The 18,958-nt window shown below is 44.2% G+C and overlaps 1 protein-coding gene across 1 annotated transcript in view; it reads right to left on the bottom strand.

Moving 5' to 3' along the window:
• The window catches only part of CARMIL1 (capping protein regulator and myosin 1 linker 1), a 396,892-nt gene that overhangs the window by 122,563 nt on the left and 255,371 nt on the right, over positions 1–18,958 (bottom strand). Inside the window, exons 16-20 of the mRNA XM_075533230.1 lie at positions 17,402–17,506; positions 10,709–10,778; positions 3,548–3,629; positions 2,505–2,604; positions 2,350–2,404 (exon numbers count right to left, since the gene is read on the bottom strand). Coding sequence (XP_075389345.1) covers positions 2,350–2,404; positions 2,505–2,604; positions 3,548–3,629; positions 10,709–10,778; positions 17,402–17,506 — 412 coding nt within the window. The remainder of the gene's footprint in view (positions 1–2,349; positions 2,405–2,504; positions 2,605–3,547; positions 3,630–10,708; positions 10,779–17,401; positions 17,507–18,958) is intronic.

Below are 18,958 nucleotides of genomic sequence, written 5' to 3' on the forward strand. Positions count from 1 at the left end.
TCTGCCATGGGCGGCCCCTCGGTGTTACTGTGTCCCAGCTCTGGGCACTACACCCTGACAACCACTGTCCCAGGCTGGGAGGGGCATTGAGCCTATGGGTGTCTAGACTTTCCTCACAAGGGAATAAGCAACACCAAGCGAAAGAAGAATTCCTCGGGCTGTGAAGAAACAAGCCCTACAATCACAGCATCAGAATGTAAAAACCCCAAAGATCGCATATTCTAAAACCTGTGCGTGTGCACGCGCGCGCGTGTGTATATATATAATGAATCCAATTGTGCCAGTTATTTGTGGGATTTTTGTCATCACAAGCCTCAACCCCTAATCATGTTAGATTGTTTTGCACGTTATGGATTCAGGTATAAGGGAAAAAATAGATAACTGCTTTCCAAAAGTCACCTCTTTTTCAGTGACACGAATATAAAAAGCTCTCCACTGTATGGCATTACTGGCAGCATGCTAGTAAAACTTAGAACTCGGCAGAAATCACATTTGCACGGCACATTTTATCTTCCCGTTGGTATGTTTTCAATATCAAGATTATTTTCAAAGCCAGGGGCTTTTAAAGTTCTAGAAACAGAGTTTGCAGATCATCACTTAGTAAGTAAAACATTAAATGAATAAAGAATATTTTCCTACAGTGTGTGCTAAGAAACAAGTGTGTGGAGCGGAACACCAACGATGGTTCTGCAACGCCAGCTTTTCCCATGCAAAACATCCGAGCCCACATCGGGAAACCAAGAACCCGGTAAAGCAGGCGGGTGTAAAGTTAAATTTCACAAGTAAAACAAACACCATCAACTTTGAGAAGTGTAAATAAGATGTTAATTATACCCTTACATTTAATAACCCAGCCCAAGAGGAACAAAATAGAGGGTTGATTAGCAAATGAGAACAAAGAGACGTGCCTGCGCTCATTAAATAATAAGAACTTTCATTTTCTAACTCACAGATTGCAAATTATTCTAATAACCACACAATCAATAGGCAGGGGAATAGAACTTTTTCTTTCCCTTTATTTCTAAACCACGCACACACACACAGCCATTGCCACCGAGTCAGTACCAACTCATGGTGGTCTCTGTGCTACATGGAAGTACTGATCTACAGAGGGTCTGGGCTGTCGTCTTTATGGAAACAGCCCTTTCTTCGTGGTGCCACTGGGTGGAACAAAACCACCAATCTTTCAATTAATCATCAAGAGCAAATTGTGCTACCCCGGGACCTTGCCCTCCACGAAACGACCAATGATTTGGGCGGAGGAGGAGGAGGGAGAAAAAGTCCCTATCCCTCAGGGCCCCTAAACAGCTTGCCCAGAAGGTAACTGACAGTTGCATTAGAATTTGCTATTACCTGACATGAGTTCCAAAGGAGAAATGATATTACGCCCCTCACCCACCTACACCAAGGATATTATGCAATGATTAATACAGGGAATCACCCTCATGACCAGAGAAACTGGCTGTAAGAAAACATGAACTGTGGTGTTCTTCCTAGCAGGAATATACATGGGTGAGCATTTTAGGGGCCGTAAATGCTGAGTCTGGCAATCCAATCAGGCTTAGAGGGGAAAGGGACAAAACTGTCAAACAGCATCAGTAGGAGATAAGGTAGAAAACTCAAGTTCTAAATGAAAGGGATTAAGGGCAAGTTGCTCTGACTTTCCCCATAAAATACCTTGTTATTTTCTTAATGCATTTTCCAGAGCAGAAAAACAAGGTACTATTTGAAACTAAATTGCTTTATGCTGAATCAAATGTTGGTCAAGTGCAAACAAAAGGGATAAAAATATAAGGATTACTCCAGCTAAAGGCAAAATTTAAAGATGAAGAAATTTTTTTCAGGCTCTTCTAATGCTGCATAGTAAGTAGATGAAATTCACATTAGCAAAATGATGTTTCTCAGCATGCTTTAAGGTCGTAAAGTCAACGAGATTGTAAAATTTCATGACTGCAGATTAGTGCATTAGCTGAAGTTAAGAAATAGTGTGGTTCATGCAAAGAAGGGTTTAGGAACAAATTCATGTTTGTTTGTTTTTTAAAAAACCTACAGGTTAAGTAAAAAAGTGCATTATGAATTGGAACCCCCGTAGCAATACTTTTGGACTTCCCCTCAGAGTAAGTATGCCTTTTGTTTAAATGGAAATAAGTTGTGTGAAGTGAAGAATAAGTACAATTTAAATGCATCCTGTAAGTTACTAAAATATTGACATACATTCCTTTTTATATAAAAAGTGATAATGACGGAACATGCATATCTATATCAAATTATCTAAAAGTACACCAGCATTATCCCAATAAAGAACACCAGTAAAAGATTTTTGGTCAAAAGTTTAAAAATAATACTCACTGATTCTTCATCCTGAATCATCTGTACTAAGTTGTCCAACACAGGGGTCAGATTTCTAAGGAGATTTGAAAGATGTGGACAATGGAATCAAATCAAGTTCCTTCATGAAGTGGGTAACTTTCATCATTGAAGATAGAAAAATGCAAAACTCTTACTTGGATTTCATATTATTGAAATTTTTGCCCAACGCCAGGTGCTGTATTGATCTGTTTTTACTGAGCCACACTATTAAGGTAGAGAGGTCAGATTCTAAACCTGCAAAGAATCAGAGTTAGTGGAGAGTCAAAATGCAGGGGTGAGCGCAAACTGTCAGATGCAACACAATGAAGGAAAGGCTGAATGCAACTGGGCAACTGACCGGACCATCAGGAGGACGGTGGGAGTTATTGTCTTTGATATTGAACTTTTCAGCTCTCTTTCCATTTCCTATTGTTTCACAGGGAGGACCAAATGCATTCTCCCTAAGACTTATGGCAATCCCTGACAAAGTCAGCCGCAACTGGGGCTGGACAGTGACAGAAAACGTGGTTGCTCTCATCTCACCGTGAGAGGACACCCCGACACACAGCCGCAGGTAATGAATGAGAATGAATGGGGGGTGAACCTTAAAAGCTCCTGCCAAGAAGCTAATGAAATAAGCTTCAGAAGAAATAAACAAGGGTGTGACTTTCTTATGATCAAGAATGAATGCAAAAGATGGGACGAAGATAGTTAATTTTATCAACATACTGATGTTTTGGGGTTTTCCCCCCTCTTCGGTCTATTGTACCCCATAACTGGCTGCATGGAGTTGAGTCCAACTCCTGGCAGCCTCTGTGGGTCAGAGCTGGTCTGCGCTCTTAGAGGTTTTTCAATTATTGAGTTTCAGAAGATCACAAGCAGGCCTTTCTTCCCAGGGATGCTGGGAAGATTCAAACCACCAACCTCTGGGTTAGCAGTCAGGCACTTAAGTGTTCGTACCACACAAGAACTTCCATCTTAATGCATAGACTGCATATTTGACTGTGAAATCCACATAGTAAGACACTAGCACAGATTTATCCCATCAACAAACTTTGAGGTTACATCAAATCCCTATTAGTCAAGAGTTGCTACCAGATTTCTATCATAGGTCTTTTGGGCTAAAAGGATTGTTCCCATCTACGACCTGATTTCAGCGCATATTTCTGATTTCCTTTCTTTCCGCGTTCTGACTTACCATTGTCAGAGATGTCCAAGCTGGTGATATTGTGGATTTCAGCAATGCAGCCTTCTAAGACCTGTGCACCTCCTGATCGCAGCTGGAAAAACACCGAGCAGACACAAGATAAAGGACTCACTTGCTGCAGGTGTCACAGAGACATAAAAACTAGAGAGAGAATTTAGTCTCAAAGGAAAAGTGAAAACTTTTCAATTCCAAATATCGATAATGACGATGGCAAAGAATGAATCACTACTTAAGGAAGGGGTTTCCTACAGTCGCCAGGGATAAATCTAAAAGGTGCTAGCAAAAGAAACAGAGAAAGAGGATGGAGACTACCCAAGTCTATCAGTAGTGAGACAGTGCATGCCAGCCCCTAGGAACAGTCTTCATTTCTGACTTTTTGAACGTTTAGAACAGCTATTGTTTTAGTAGATCCTTCAAGGTTTCAACTTGAAACTCACCACTCGTTTAGCGGTAAAACAACCAAACCCCAACCAATCAAGTTGATTCCGGCGTGTAGTGTGAAGGGTAGAGGCGGCCTGCTCCGTAGGGCTTCTCACCTGTAACTCTTTCTGGAAGCATATTGCCTCATCTCTTTCCTGCAGAGCAGCCGGTGGGTTCAAACTGCTGACCTCTTTTAGTTCAGCGGTTCTCAACCTCTGGGTTGCGACCCCTTTGGGGGTCGAACGACCCTTTCACAGGGGTCGCCTGATTCATAACAGTAGCAAAATCACAGTTATGAAGTAGCAACGAAAACAATTTTATGGTTGGGGGTCACCACCACAAGAGGGACTGTATGAAAGGGCCGCGGCATTAGCAAGGTTGAGAACCACTGGTTTAGTTAGCAGCCCAATGCTTAACCTATTGGGTGCCAGCAGTGCACATCCAGGGCAATCAAAGGAGACAATAAAGTCTTGCTATGGATGTTACCATTTCAAGGAGGACCCACACCTAAACTAGATGATCACAAAAGAATGTGCATACAAACTTGATCCAGAGGAGCAAAAGATGGTAGATACATCTAAAATACTAATATTATAGTTTATTACTAGCCGAAGAGCATATTATTATTCTTTTCTCACTGCAGAACTTAGTCCAAAGATTGAGGCCACCTACTAAACCAACCAATGCCTCTTACCTTTCCCTGGGTCTTATTCTCACTGCCTATGAGCCGACCTTGGCTCAGAACTATCCCATAGGACAGAGCAGATCTGCCCCAGAAGGCTACCGAGACTTTAAAAATCTAGGAACTCTGGCAGCCTCATCGTTCTCATATGGAATGGCTAGTGGGCTTGAACCACTAACCTTGTGTCTAGCAGTTCCACTAACCCATTACAACAGAATCAAAAGGCAAATTTTACACTGTGCATTCAGTCGAAGTTGTTCACTTCCCACTGTATGTTAAGAGTTGCGATTGATGGAAGTTTTCAAGTTGTGGCCCTTTTGCTCAGTAAACTTACTATCTAATAAAGGGATAGGCACTGTCATTTACTGGAAAGCTTTGTCAAGGAGCATGGACTCTCCTTTATTTGTTCAGGAAAAATTAAACATATACGTTCCTAACAAATATATAATACACCGTGCTCTTTCTACTTTGCTCCAATTTTGGTAGGCGTATTTTACAAATCCTTATTTCACTATTTGAGAAGATGCATTTTGCTGGTGCCCTGGATCCATTTGGTGTGTTCAAATTAGGCCTTGCTTACTTTTGAGAGAAACAGCAGATTTGATTATTCCAAAAGGGAATGCCGCAGTCCAGTGAGGGTGGCCTTCCTTCTTCAGAGACTCCAAGACCATGTCCACACAGCTGATGGGCATCTAATCTACCTCCAAGGGGGAGAACCTGGCTCATTTCACTGCACTGCTCTGTTTTCTCTTGAGCTCTCCACTGAGCCAAGAACATCCACACCAGTCAGAGTGGGCTGGTGTTGGCCTGCAAGCAGACTGTTCACTAGTTTGTGATCAAATATGTACAAAAACTGATTGGAAACATTTTAGGAACCTTAGCAGTAATCAGTTTTGGTGTGATGAACCTCGAGATGAAAAGTGCGCGGACAGAGTTGCAATGGATGAGTTGAGTCAAAACGTGGGTGCATTGTTGAAGGTGTAACGGATGATGTATTCTGTAAGCCTTCACCCAATTCACAACAAAGCTTTTGTTTTTCTTTTTTTAAAGCGTGGCTTGCATTTTCTATGCATTAGTTTTATTTTCCTAGCGTTTTACATATATTGTTATCTTACAAAACTATTGGTTGACAATAGCTTTTAGCTTGAAGCTAACAAACAGATAAACAAAAGAAAGTTCTTCAAATATTTTAGAAGCACTGCTCTTAAAAGGTCACAGCATGGCTGGTTAATAATACTCAATAGGTGTGATATTTAAGGGCCTGAAATTTCTTAACTTGATAAATGGCTGATGAAATTTGTAATATATATATGTAATCAAATCTGTCAATATAACCTAATTTATACATTTGTCAATTCTAAAGTTGAATTGTAAATTGGCAAAGTACTTACACAATGGCCAAGCTAAGGAAAGCCCAAGGAGAAAAAAACAAAACAAAAAAACTGTTAGCAGCAGTGAGCAGAACAAAAATTAGAGGAGAAACAAAGTCTCTACTAATATATACTATAAAAATGCAAAGAGTTAGACAAAAATTATACCCAATTTAAAGTTCCTCGCAATTAAAAAAATTTTTGAATAAGCAGCTAATCTTTCAGTTACCCAGAACATCAGACTGAATTCACAAATTATTAGATGCTAAAATTCCTCCCAAAGATAAAGCTCTCCCCAAACAGTAAAAGCTCTTCTATTTCTATAAATGAAAATCTTTTAAAACGAATTTGCATAATTAGAGGCTGGGTTTGCCTGTGTGCATATAAAACTGGCTTTTAAATTTGCCTCCTCTGGATCCCACACGAGCATTATGTAACAGAGAGCAAGATCAGAGAGAAGCGCTGGGGCTGAATATTTCTTCCAGTGTTACTTTCAAGAGAATACTCTCATGGCTCAAAGAAGGCAGAACGTGCCATGTGGCACAGCCAGTTCTAAGGACACGGTTGCACCTAATAGTCTAATATTCATCATATACGAGACAAGAAACAAAGAACATGAAGATCTAGATAAACGCCCCCACCTCTACGTCACTTGCTGTTTTTAAAAGATGTGGCACATATCATAGATTTAAACATAAAATAGCTCGACATTAACCACTTTAATACTGCTGTAGCTCAGATTATGGTTTGTGAAAATCCTTTTTTATGCTGGGTCACTTTCGTATTGAAAGTGTAAATAGTCGCAGTATCTCCAGATAGGAATTGGCTGAAAAAAACCCCAATTGGTTTGAAAAAAACAAACAAACCCCAGTTTAAAGTGCCCAACTGTTACCGTGGGTGGATGCCAAAAGGCAATTAAGAACCTGAAGAAAGATGGCTATAAGTCACCTTCAAAGTGTGCACACTTGTGTGCATTCTCTACCTTCACAGATGCTTGAAGCCCCTTCAGGGCTTCACTGGGCACCCAGGCCTGGCAGGGCAGTGAGGTGTAGCAGGGACAGTGATGGTGAACACAGAGAGCAAGCACATCCCCTCATCTCAAGGCTGGCTGGATGACAATCGCAGTAAGTGGAATGCTCTCAAAACTTTCTGCAGGGTCTCACTCACCACGAATTTTAATATCTGGGCTCCTTTTGTCTACCCACCATCCAAGCAAATCAAGGAATCAAGTGCCCAAAAGCCTTTTCCCTCCCATACCCAACACCAGAACTGCACTAATCCTCAGCCATGGCGGACAGGCCTTTGTGTCTTCTCTTGCAAGGCGTCTAGGCTGGAAGAATTTAGTTCAAGCTTTCTTTCACTCACTTTTGAGGGTTGTCGTTATAAAGTCATGACTTTCTAACACAGACAACGCATCAATTCCTTTAAGGTAGATGGGTACGCAGGGAGATTGCACATGAATGTCAACACTGCTACTCCCACACCAGACAGTTTTGGAGCTTTTCTTCGGATTCAGTGTCCAGGGCAGGACACACACAGTCCCTGGAACATCAGCAGTGGGGAGAAGTCCCTGCCCTTTGGCTGGGAATGAGTAACAAGACAGGCAGTCTGGCCAGGGAGGGTAACAGCGTTTGTTATTCAAAGCCAGGTGGGGCTACAAACTGACCACACCAATTCTTCCTGAGTGACTTTGCAAAGATTATATTCAGGGCAGTGAATTATTTATGGCTCTTTTACCCATAGTTGGTTGGTTCTCTTATTCCCACAAAAATGACCTTTGCCTGCTGGGTGCGGGTAAGAAGATGGGGGCAGATATTGGTTGCAGCACACAGCTCAGTTGGGAGTGGTAAGCAAGTCATGGTGGGGTTAGGACTGTGGGGGTGGGGGTGAGGTCTCAGGAGGGGAGTGTGTCCTCTGGACCCTGAGATCACAGCATAATGAGTCTCTGTAATCCAGGAGACAGCTTGAAGACCAGAAGAGTCGCAGAAGAAAGAGCAGCAGCAGCAGACCCAGGAGCCAGAGCCTGAGAGGGAAGAATGGACTTCTCAGCCCACAGAGAAAGTAAAGCTGAGTGCTTTGGGCAGGAGGCTGGCTTACTAAGAATGGTGCATCTGGACATTTAATTGGATGCGGTGGGTTTGCTGGCCTGGAGTTGAGTGCTCTCCTGAAGGAAAATGTCTACTACTCATTAGATTGAACCAAATAAGACCAATAGCCTGTCACTTCTAAATGACAAAAGCGGCAGTTTTCTATGGTTCATCTAGTATCCGTCTTTGAAATTAATTTTCAATTGGATACTAAAGCATTTAAGGGATATAGTGTTCTTTGGGCACATGATGGCAACTATTTGAAAAGCAAATGTGTTAACATACTTATGATTCTAATAACCACCACTGTCGGTTTTATTATTATTATTATTTACATTTTATTAGGGGCTCATACAACTCTTATCACAACAAGACAGGAATAAGAATCAGCAGAGCGTATTTTCATTACAACACTGCTGCCAGCAGACTGGAGTACTTCTGCTCGTTTGAGACCTCGCTTTCCTCGCTGGCTAACTATGGAAACCAGATGATCACGTATATCCATTCCGGCTTTGATAATAGAATGAAAAAGGGGGTGTGATAATAGTACCACTCGGGGTATTTAATCAGAACAGTCAAGGCACGTGATTTTAAAAACACAAACAAAACCCAGAGTCATAGCAGTCCTGCAGGGCATAGCAGAACTGTCTCTGTGTGTTTCCAAGACTGCAAATCTTTACAGAAGCAGAAAAAGCCGCAGTTTTCTCCTCAGCATCACACTTGGTGGTTTTGAAAAGTTGAATGCGCATGCAGTTCACAGCCCCGGACATAACTCAGCACACCACCAGCACTATGATTCTTCTCGACTTTGCTGAATGCTACTGTTGGCTTGTTTTGTAAGGTTAAGCCTTCCCATTCTCTTTTCCTTCCCATACTCCATAGAAACAGTTTGTAGTGTTGGCATGGTCCTTAATAAAGTGCTAGTGAGCAGATAATTAATTCTTAAGGCCAGCACCGGTTTCTATTTTATGGCCTGTGTTCCTCACAGAGAGATCAGCAATTTACGCAGGATCATCCCACAACACAGCATTGTTCCTTCTCAAAAGAACAAGGCTAGTAAACCACCCAGTTGGGTTTCACCCCAGTACAAAAAAACAAAAAAAATTTTTATCGTGTAACTGTCAGTTTCTAGACTTTTCAGAGATGGCAATGTTAGCCTTACTTAACACTGAGCGCTGGCTTGCTGCCTGCCATTGTAGCAGGAGCCAAGGGAAACACGCAACAGTCAGACGCAAACCTTGCCCTCCAGAAAGTCACGCCCTGGGCAGAAAAGCCAAACGAGCAGACTGTCTAATCACTGCATCACTGCAGGCCATGGGGTGATTTAGTGTCCCAAGAAATCTAACAGAGGGGAGGAAAGCAACCTCAGAGGGCCAAGGTAATCAGGGGAGACTCTGTAGACCGCCTTGACAGACAGGTGTGTGCACAGCATTCATTCACAAACAACCTAGATAGACAGACAAACAAACAGAACAACAACCTGCTGCCATTGAGCCATTCTGTCTCACAGTGACCCAACAGGACAGGTTAGAGCTGTCACTGTTTATGGAAGTAGAAAGCTTCCTCTTTCTCCCCCAGGGTGGCTGGTGCTTTTGAACTGCTGACCTTATGGTTAGCAGGCCAATGAGGACAACTATGCCAGCAGGGTTCTATTCAGCATAAGCAAATCCCCTTTGTGTGCTTATTATGCGCCAGCAGCTTTCAAAGACTGTTACTGCTGATTGCTCTCAAGGTTATTAGCACTCACAGCGCCCCGGGTGTGCAGAATGAACCAGCTCTTTGGTGGGTTTGAGTCATCAAGGTTTCTGGCTCATAGATGAATACTTCTCAAGTTGTTACACACACACACACACACAGCCTGCGACTAATATTACATCCGTTTTGCACACCCTGAAACTAATATTACATCCATTTTTCATATGGAAAGACCAGATCTCACCATATCTAATGATTCCAGGTGGTTTGCAAAGTTGGAAATGGCAAAACTGGGTGTGTTGCTTGAGCATGTGTGCATAAGGGGCGTCAACAAGTTGGTGGGAAAATCCCACCTCTTTAATCCCATTTCCAGGAGCTTTTGAAAGACTGCTTGTTCACAGGATAGTGGACTTGTAGTAGCTACTTGCAGAAAGAGAGCCCATAAGGAAAATAGTGTTTCAGGAAGACGGGGCTGAGGGACGGGATCTAAGAAGACTCCCCTTCCAAGCTTGTTACACCTTTTCTTCATTTCGATCCAAGTTGGGTTATATGGATTTGCCCCCTGCAAGAAATCCTGTATTTTACATGCATCACAAGGGGGAAGACAAGTTTGTGGCTTTCTCTCTTAAGGCTTTAGCAGCACACACTTAGATAGCAAGCAGTGAGATTGGGGGTGGGGGAGGCATTAACAAGCCCAATTGACTGCATTCGAAATGGTGTTTTCTGACTGATAGAACTCACAAAGTGCAGAGCCTCAGAAACGTCTACAATGTGTGGGTTTTGGCTTCATTGACACCTGGTGGAACCACAGTGTCAGGCTCTGTTCCCAGGAAAAAGACAAAGTCATCTTGAGGCTCTCGGCCACTCTGGTCGGGGCAGGCACTAATGATGCACTTACCTCGCAGTTGCTCAGATCAAGAGAAACCCCCTTCAAGTTAGGGTTACAGGCCAGGCCCAATAACAGAGCTCTGAGGGGGACAAAAAAAGGGAAAATGTTAGACACAGAACCCCACACTTGGCACCAGGAAAAAAAAAGTCAAAGCACATTGCATAAAATGCCAAGAAAGAAGAGGGTCTTTTTTCCGAGTCACGGGCTGAGCACTAAGCCAGCACCACCTCATATTTTAAAATGCCAACTGCACGGCCGCCTCCCCCTGGGAGTGGAGAATTGGCGCGGGATATTCTGCTGTCTGACGAGGTGTAGGTCCATCCGGAACGCACAAGCCAACAGCACTGCTATTCCTATGCAAATAAGCCAAGAGTGCACCTAATTGCACAATGAGATTCAATTGTGTTCATCACAGATAAATCCCCACCTGCGTCTGCTTGACGATGGCTGTAATAATGTTTGGAATATTATTAGGCAATTGTTACCAGAGTAGCGTAGTAAAAGCTGGCTCCCCACCAAGGGAAATGTGAACAAGGGAGTCAGGCTCACCCAAGCTCCAGGCTATGCAATTAGAGCTCGGTGTGTTCGTCCAAGGACCTGCATCGGTGCCATAGGCGATAAGACCCACATCTTGAGCTTGAACCCAAGATCTTGGCGCTCCCACTACCGCGGTGATAGCTAGCTCGCTGGACACACCGGAGAACTGCTCTGAAAAGGAATCTCCTCATTTGATCGCTGCGGAGATTGGACTAATCAATCACTCAGGCCTTGAACACCCTGGGAGAATGACTTTATTCCACCGGTACAAGTCAGTCCTGTAAAATTCACCACCACCAAGCAGGCATGAAACAAAAATTTCACACATGTACGTGAGGCCCAGCCAATCATTCAGAAAGGACAAAAGGCCCCCGACAAGCCTGTGAGGAAGCAGGATCTGCTCTGGGGCTGGAGCAATGGAGTCAAGCGTGTGCACAAAAACATGTAACAACAGGCAGAGAGCAGCAGGCACCAAAGCCTTGCTCTGCAGGGGGTGACCCAGCCTCTTTGCTCTTGGGAAAAAGAGAGCTGCCAGCCAACTCCAAAATCTACCAGCTAAGAGGGAGGTGGGATGCGAGGGAGTTACAGTACAACCTGGGAAAGTTACAACGCAGGTAAGGCAGAAACCTGTCAGAGGAGGAAAATTCACATATTTCCCCTCTAAGGCAGTGGTTCTTAACCTTGCTAATGCCGCCACCCTTAAATACAGTTCCTCGTGTCATGGTGACCCCCCAACCACAACATTATTTTTGTTGCTACTTTATAACTGTAATTTTTCTATTGTATGAATCGGGCGACCTCTGTGAAAGGGTCGTTTGACCCCCCCAAAGGGTCATGACCCACAGGTTGAGACCTGCTGCTCTAAAGCAAGTGAGAGAAGAGTGCTAACATTGTACTCACGGTCATTGGTGGAAAACTTATGAGACCAGTAAAAACAAGGCCGTCATCCTGGCTACTATTTCGTGGCCAAGCTCCTGTTCTGCTGTCAGATATCCTCTTAAGATGCCCCCCTTCGGGTACTCTCTGGCCCTCCCACTGAGGGGCAACCCCAGCAGAAGGCATGGTGCACAGGGGGCTCAGGTGCTTCCAGCTCATAACCTTATAGGGCACAGAACTGCTCCTCAGGGTGACCAAGGTCACAAATCCTTAAAGAACCAGATGCCTCGTCTTTCTCACATAGAGCAGCAAATGGGTTCACACTGTCCACCTTTCTGAGTTCATCACAGTGCTCAACCTACTGCGGTAGTTACAAATTTCACGTCAACTTGAAGATATAGAAAGGTGTAGGGGTGGCATCTAGTCTGTCACTCAGGTCACAGCCTGATGGTTACTCCTTGTGGGCATGGCCTTCTCATAAGGAGGGTCCTGGGAAGCTCCCCACCAGCCCCTCTCTCCCTTCACCTTCCTACTGGCTGACCCAGATGGCTGCCAGAGCCCTGTGATGCACCCACTGCTATTGGATCCACAAGATTTTATACCCGCCAGCCTATGATCTCCCTGCATTCTGCATCATTGCACATGGTTGCATGAGTCTGAAGAGGGACTTATGGACTTGAGTTGGCCTGGGCTGGGGTGTTTCTCCATACATAATTACCGTATGTACTCGTGTAAAGGCGAGTTTTTCAGCACAAACAAAAAATATGCTGAAAAACTGGGGTTTGGCTTAGACACGGGTCAGTGGTACCCCAGTGAGGTGTAACATCTCACAGGTGATTGCCCTTCCTCCGCTGTTCATTCAAAGCCCCGCTGACACTGCAGGGCTTTGAATGTTTGTTTACTCAAATCTAACCAATCAGAGCTGTCCTATGACGTGGATGGCTCAGATTCACAGAAGAACCCTTAGTGATTCACTTACACTGGCAGCTGAACTGGTAAGGATGTGTCTGTGGCTGCGCTCCGTCTCTCCCCTCTGGTCTCTGTGTTCACTCACATCCTGCATTTCCCACCCTAGCCTTATACTCGAGTCAATCAGTTTTTCTGGTTTCCCAGGTAATAGTGAGGTACCTCGGCTTATACTCGGGTCGGCTTATATTCGAGTGTGTACGGTACTTCTTGGTATTAAGCTCTGTCTTACACACATGCATAGGGGTCACTGGAGGCCTCACGCACCTACTGTGCCACCAGCACTCCTGCCCTGTGATCAGATCCCCTCCTGAGAGACTTCTTATGGACTAAGGGAGCCTCAAAGGAAACAAAAAAATTACAAAATCAGCGATTGCTGCTTAATTGCAAACATTCTGTCTCAATTTAAAGTATTACTCTCTGAAGAAGTAGCTTTGCTTTCGCTTCTTCTCGTGTTTCCTGATCGTCTCAAACCCTTCAAGGAACAAGGATCTCCCTCAGACCCTCCTGGTTGGTGGAAGCCAGTGTGGGGGGAGTACAACCAAGAGCCAGCAAGGCTGGCTGACAGTGTGGGTTCTGTAACACACATCCAAAAGGCCCTTCGCTGCGAAGAAGAGCCTCGCCCAAAGAAGCACTTTCTAGGACAGCCTGCACGCAAGGACTGGCAGCACAGAAGCACAGAAGCTCAACCTCCTGACCCTAGTTTGGGACAACTCTAAAGGGTCATTCTAGGTCCAAGATTCCTATAGTGTCAGCTGAGGCCACGACTGGGAAGGCACCTGGTTCAACAGCTCCTTCTACCGATCCTATTTTTCTCCCTCCCAGCACCTGCAACAGGTGGTACTTCCAAAGGCTCTTCCTAATAATGTCCTCCATGCCAATCTCCTTCTTCAAGTCTGCTTTCTGGAAAACTCAACCTACAATAGTGACTTTGGGCAAAGGACTGAGCTTCTTTGAGCACCATTTCTTAACCACAGACACAGGTGAGATCAGCATCTGCGCTCCACAGCTACTGTCCCTGTTCAAGGCGCTGCCCCACAGAGAAGCATTTGGGGGTGTTGTCGTGTCTTGCGTGTGCTGTGGAGTCGGTTCCGAATCACGGCACCCCAGAACTGCCCTAGAGAGTTGCTGGGCTCTCAACCTTCACAGAGACACCCTGTTAGGCCTTTCCTGCAGGGCAGCAGCTCACATCGCGATGAACAGCCCAGCAGTGCTTAAGCCAACGGGAAATTCCCATCCATCTCTAACCTCTTAGAGGCAAGATCGTGGGAGGCCTCCTGTTTCAAGAGGCTTTTGCAAAGTATGTAATTCATATTCAGCCTACATGTAAAGTCACCCCTCAGTATTTGAAGAGGACGGATTGCTGGGCCTCCCCCACATCTGAGTGCTCAAGTCTTTTCTATAAACAGCATAGTATTAGCATACAGCCCCCATATACCTGAAATCCCGCCTGCATCCCTTCTAACACCTAATGCAATAGAAATATGCAAACGGTGCTTTAGGCTCCCTCTCAGCCTTTGAGGAATGGCTCTGACCACTGACCTGCCCCCACTCCCCTACCCCAACTCAATATCGTAAGTCAGTGCTTGAAGGGAGTGTGCCACACTCCAGGATTCTGAGTACAGAATTCTGTTTACAGAAATCTTCAGCCATGGAGCCCTTTCCCTCACAGTTCCATTTTAACTGAGTAAAAAGCAGAACTGAAGAGATGACCGATTTGACATTATTAAATAGTCACATACAACAAATCCTAGGACTTATGGTGAAGCAGAGGGGCAGAGAAAACGAGGAAGGGCCTCCACCTGAGGGGCTTACATAATGGCTGCAACCATGGGCTCAGACAGAAAACCAACTGAGAAGAGGGTGCAGGAGCGGGCAGTGTTTGATCCCGCTGCACAGCGGGAGTCACTCTGAACTAGAGTCACCTTGAAGGCACCTAACAACTACAATAATACCGATTCAGCAATAACAAGTATATGCATGTTTACCAACAAATAGTTAAAAATATAAAGTTCATACGTATTCATGGGAGGTTCAAAAAGTTCCTGGGGAAAACACAAATGAGATCTCGGGGACTCTATGAAGAAGCACCTCGATGAATAATTAGGGGCACGGAAAGGGAGCACAGGGGAAGTGGGGTGTCAACAGCAATGGGTCTCAGATGGAAGAAGATGTTTCAAAGTTAATTACAGCGATGACTGCACAACCCTTCTAAATATGACTCAACTATCGAATTGTACATATTAATTCCAGATCAATAAGCCATTTTTAAAAAGAAATCTAATGGAATCTCTCCATGAGCTTTCTGAAGCCTTTCCCACATCTTTAATACACTCCAGCACATGCAGCATTGCAATGGTGTGGAAAAAGTAGTCTATAACATCAATTATGCTAACCAATGAAGACATATTCCTCAGAGATCAGCAACACTGAAAAAAAGTAGAATACAGTGTCCCTCCCAATAAAACTATTTTGAATTGTGTGTGTTAGCAGGTTACATGTTGGGTTGCTAACCACAAGATCAGCAGGTTCCACCTCACCAGCTGCTCTGTGGGATAAAGAGAGGCTTTCAGTTCCTGTAAATATTTACAGGCTGGGAAGCAAGCCTAAATGGGCCACTCTACCCTGTCCTTCCTATAGGGTGACTGCAAGTCAGGATCTGCTTAATGGCAGTGAGTGTGTTTTTGGATAGTTTCTCATTCATCTCATCTGGGAGCACACACTGTCTGGTTCCACCTTCTCCGAGGCCCATGTTAAATGAACAAAATGTGCCACTAAGTTGGGTTACCATACAATGAACCCCTTTAAATATTGTTCTGATAGCTTCCTGAGTGGCTATGTAAATAGCCTTAGCACGAGGCATTTATTTGGAACCCTGCATGTTCAGACCCATATATTAATTCAGTAGCCCTGCTGGCACATCCGGCTGCTAACCATAAGGCCAACAGTTTGAATGCACAGGTTAGTTTATAAAAGATGTGGCAATCTTCAATAAAGATTAACCCCAAACCCACTGCCTCCGAGTCCATTCTAACTCACTTGGAGCCTCTCCAGGAATTCTGAGACTGTAAGTCATTCTGGGGGCAGCTAACCTCATCTTTCTCCCGCAGAGCAGCTGGTGGGTTAGAATGGCAGACCTTGTGGCGAGCAGCTCCATGCCTGACCCGCCAAGCCACTGGGGATCATTCAGTCAAGGTTGCAGCCGTGTAAACCCTATGAAGACAGTTCTACTTTATCCTAGTGAGTAACTCTGAGATAGGATTGACTCCATGTCAATCACCTTTTCAGCTGTTTCTTTCTTTTTTTAATGGAAACTATTAATTCACTGTTTTCTTTTAAGCATCCTATAATGTCAGACTTTCTTAAGCCCTTCCCTGGATCTGGCATTTAGAAAATATTATGTGGAGCACCGTTATAAAAAGCTTCAGACTTCTTACAGAAAATAAAAAGACAAGGCAATGCACAAATGACATGACAGGCATTTTCAAGGAAAATGAACGGTAGCTACTGGTTTTAACATTCTACACCGAATGGGGGTGGGGGGTAGTGGGGGGAATGATGACTTACATGTTAGATGAGGAAAAGGAAGGACTTAGGCATGCATCCATGCACACCCAACAGCATGTATATTTATAAGTGCTGAGACTACTTCTTTAGATCAAAGCATTTCGAATCTATAGCCCTGGTACACTGAACTTCTGGATGTTCCCCGAAAGACTGAGCAGGAATCTCAAGGACAACAAACTATTCTCAAACCTCAATGACCCAGAAAGGTGTATCTCACCACCACATCTTTACATTAGGGATATTCACCAGTAACCTACAATGGTGGGCACACACAAAAAGCCAAAGGTCACAAGAAGGGAGGATTTACACTGACCTGTAATTCAGCAACGAAATGTCTCGAGTTTTATTCAATTGCTTATACATATATTCATACGATGTATATAGATTTTATCACTACTGTTGATATTTAGAACCCTGATTTAAAAACACATAAGAACATGCCTATAAATGACTGAGCAGAGCTTAAAATCAAGTCACTGGAGCTTTTGAGTCTAACTCTGATGAAAGAGAAGTGGCAATAGCCAAGGTTGTGGTCCAGAGTGTTTTTCTCCCCCCCTCTCCTGCAAGCTGCAATAATGTCCGAAGTACTCACTTTGATAAAAAAGCATTTAATTGACTCCAGGGCCTCGGAGTCCGACGGCATACTTGCCCGCCTTCTCTGTCTTTAGATCGTGTATCTTACTTCAACCCCTGGAGCACATTCCAAATAACAAATGGAACTTTAAAAGCTCTGTAGAAAATGAATTAACTACTCACTTTAAGGGCTCCGGAGACAGTTTTGTGCCTGAAAGGTTGATTTGCATCAGAGCCAGAGAACTGCTAAAAAACTGCTTGAAAGATGGGGGGACATCTTTTCCTTTCCTGGAAAATAAAACACAAGTCACGTGGCTGGTCTCACGTCTGTCCCAGCACTCTGCACCTCCCAGCTGCCACTCATCCCCAGACACAGCATCACGCGCTGGCTATGCCTACGCTGAGGATGAATCCAGGAGTCAGTGGAAACTGGACGTTAAAAGAAGTACAAAGTCTGAAACCTAGAGAAACACATGTGGTACAATTTAAGGAACTGTATGCCGGCTGAAGGCCTCTCCTGAAAACGATTGACTGGCTTTCTTTGTAGCCAATGAAGTCAATGGCCTTTCTCCCCCTGGATCTCCCAGGAAACTCTGTGTTTGGATTATTTAAAAAAAATAATTTTATTAGGGGCTCAAGCAGCTCTTATCCCAATCCATACCTGTGTTTGGGTTTTAAGGAAATGGCAAGTAATGGAAGATGTGTATCTCCTACCAATTTAAAGAGCTTTCTCATGGGTTGGCATCCGGTGTTAAGGATCACTCACTACCTGCATTTGGCAATCGTCTGTCTACGCAGCAGGCCGCAGATGCAATACAGTTGTGATCCAATGTCACTCTGAGGAACAGCCTGGAAAGTTTGAATGGCATGAAGCCCATATGACAAACAGCCTGTTCAGTTATGGCAGACATCCTGCAAATCTCATCTGTTCAAGCCCAAGATGAAAACAAGGACGCAACTCCACATGGAGATGTGTAACACCTCTAAATATAGCCCCTTCTGGTACTGTGAGGAGCAAGTGGATCAAACCCAACAGCTGGGGATACTGTCGCGGCAACACCATCCTTGTTTAAGGAAAAACAAGGCTCAAGAACCGAAGAAGTTGGAATGTGAACACTTTGCTTGTTCTGCTCTGTGTGTTAGAGCGATGGAAAGAATGAACAATCCACACACACACAGCATTCAACTCGCTGCGTTGTGGTCATTCATTCCATCTCAGTGGTTCATCTGCTGAGAAGGGAGCCGCAGACACTCAAGTCAGAAGATGAATCCCCGTGTTTGAAGGAACGCTAGCAGTCTAACTCTGCCACACACTAGGCAATAGTATTTCATGAGCACAGATCCAGGAGGGTCTACAAAGGTTTCAAAGCAGGACAATTTCAGACTTGGAGGAAGAAAGATCTTTATACTCGGGGAATTTGAAAAGGAAATTAAAAAAACCTAAGTGAAAGAAAACGCTGGTAAAATATGGTATTATACGGTTCCAGGTAGTAGTAGGTGCATAACCTTGTATCTTCCCATTCACTTTTTGATGAGCAAATGTTATTCTTTGAATATTGTTTTCCTGTTGCTGTGCTTCCAGGTAGACCCAAACAGGGTGTTTCCAAACCATCACTTTCTAAGAGCAGATCCATCAGAGGTAGGCGTGGCCATGTAAATTTCTTTGGGCAGGGGGATGGGGCAATCTTAATGGGTGTGACTTCCAGGCAGAAGCTTTAGGAGTCAATATGTGTGCTGTGC

This window comes from Tenrec ecaudatus, chromosome 1, assembly GCF_050624435.1.
Source record: "Tenrec ecaudatus isolate mTenEca1 chromosome 1, mTenEca1.hap1, whole genome shotgun sequence".
Taxonomy (NCBI): Eukaryota; Metazoa; Chordata; class Mammalia; order Afrosoricida; family Tenrecidae; genus Tenrec; species Tenrec ecaudatus.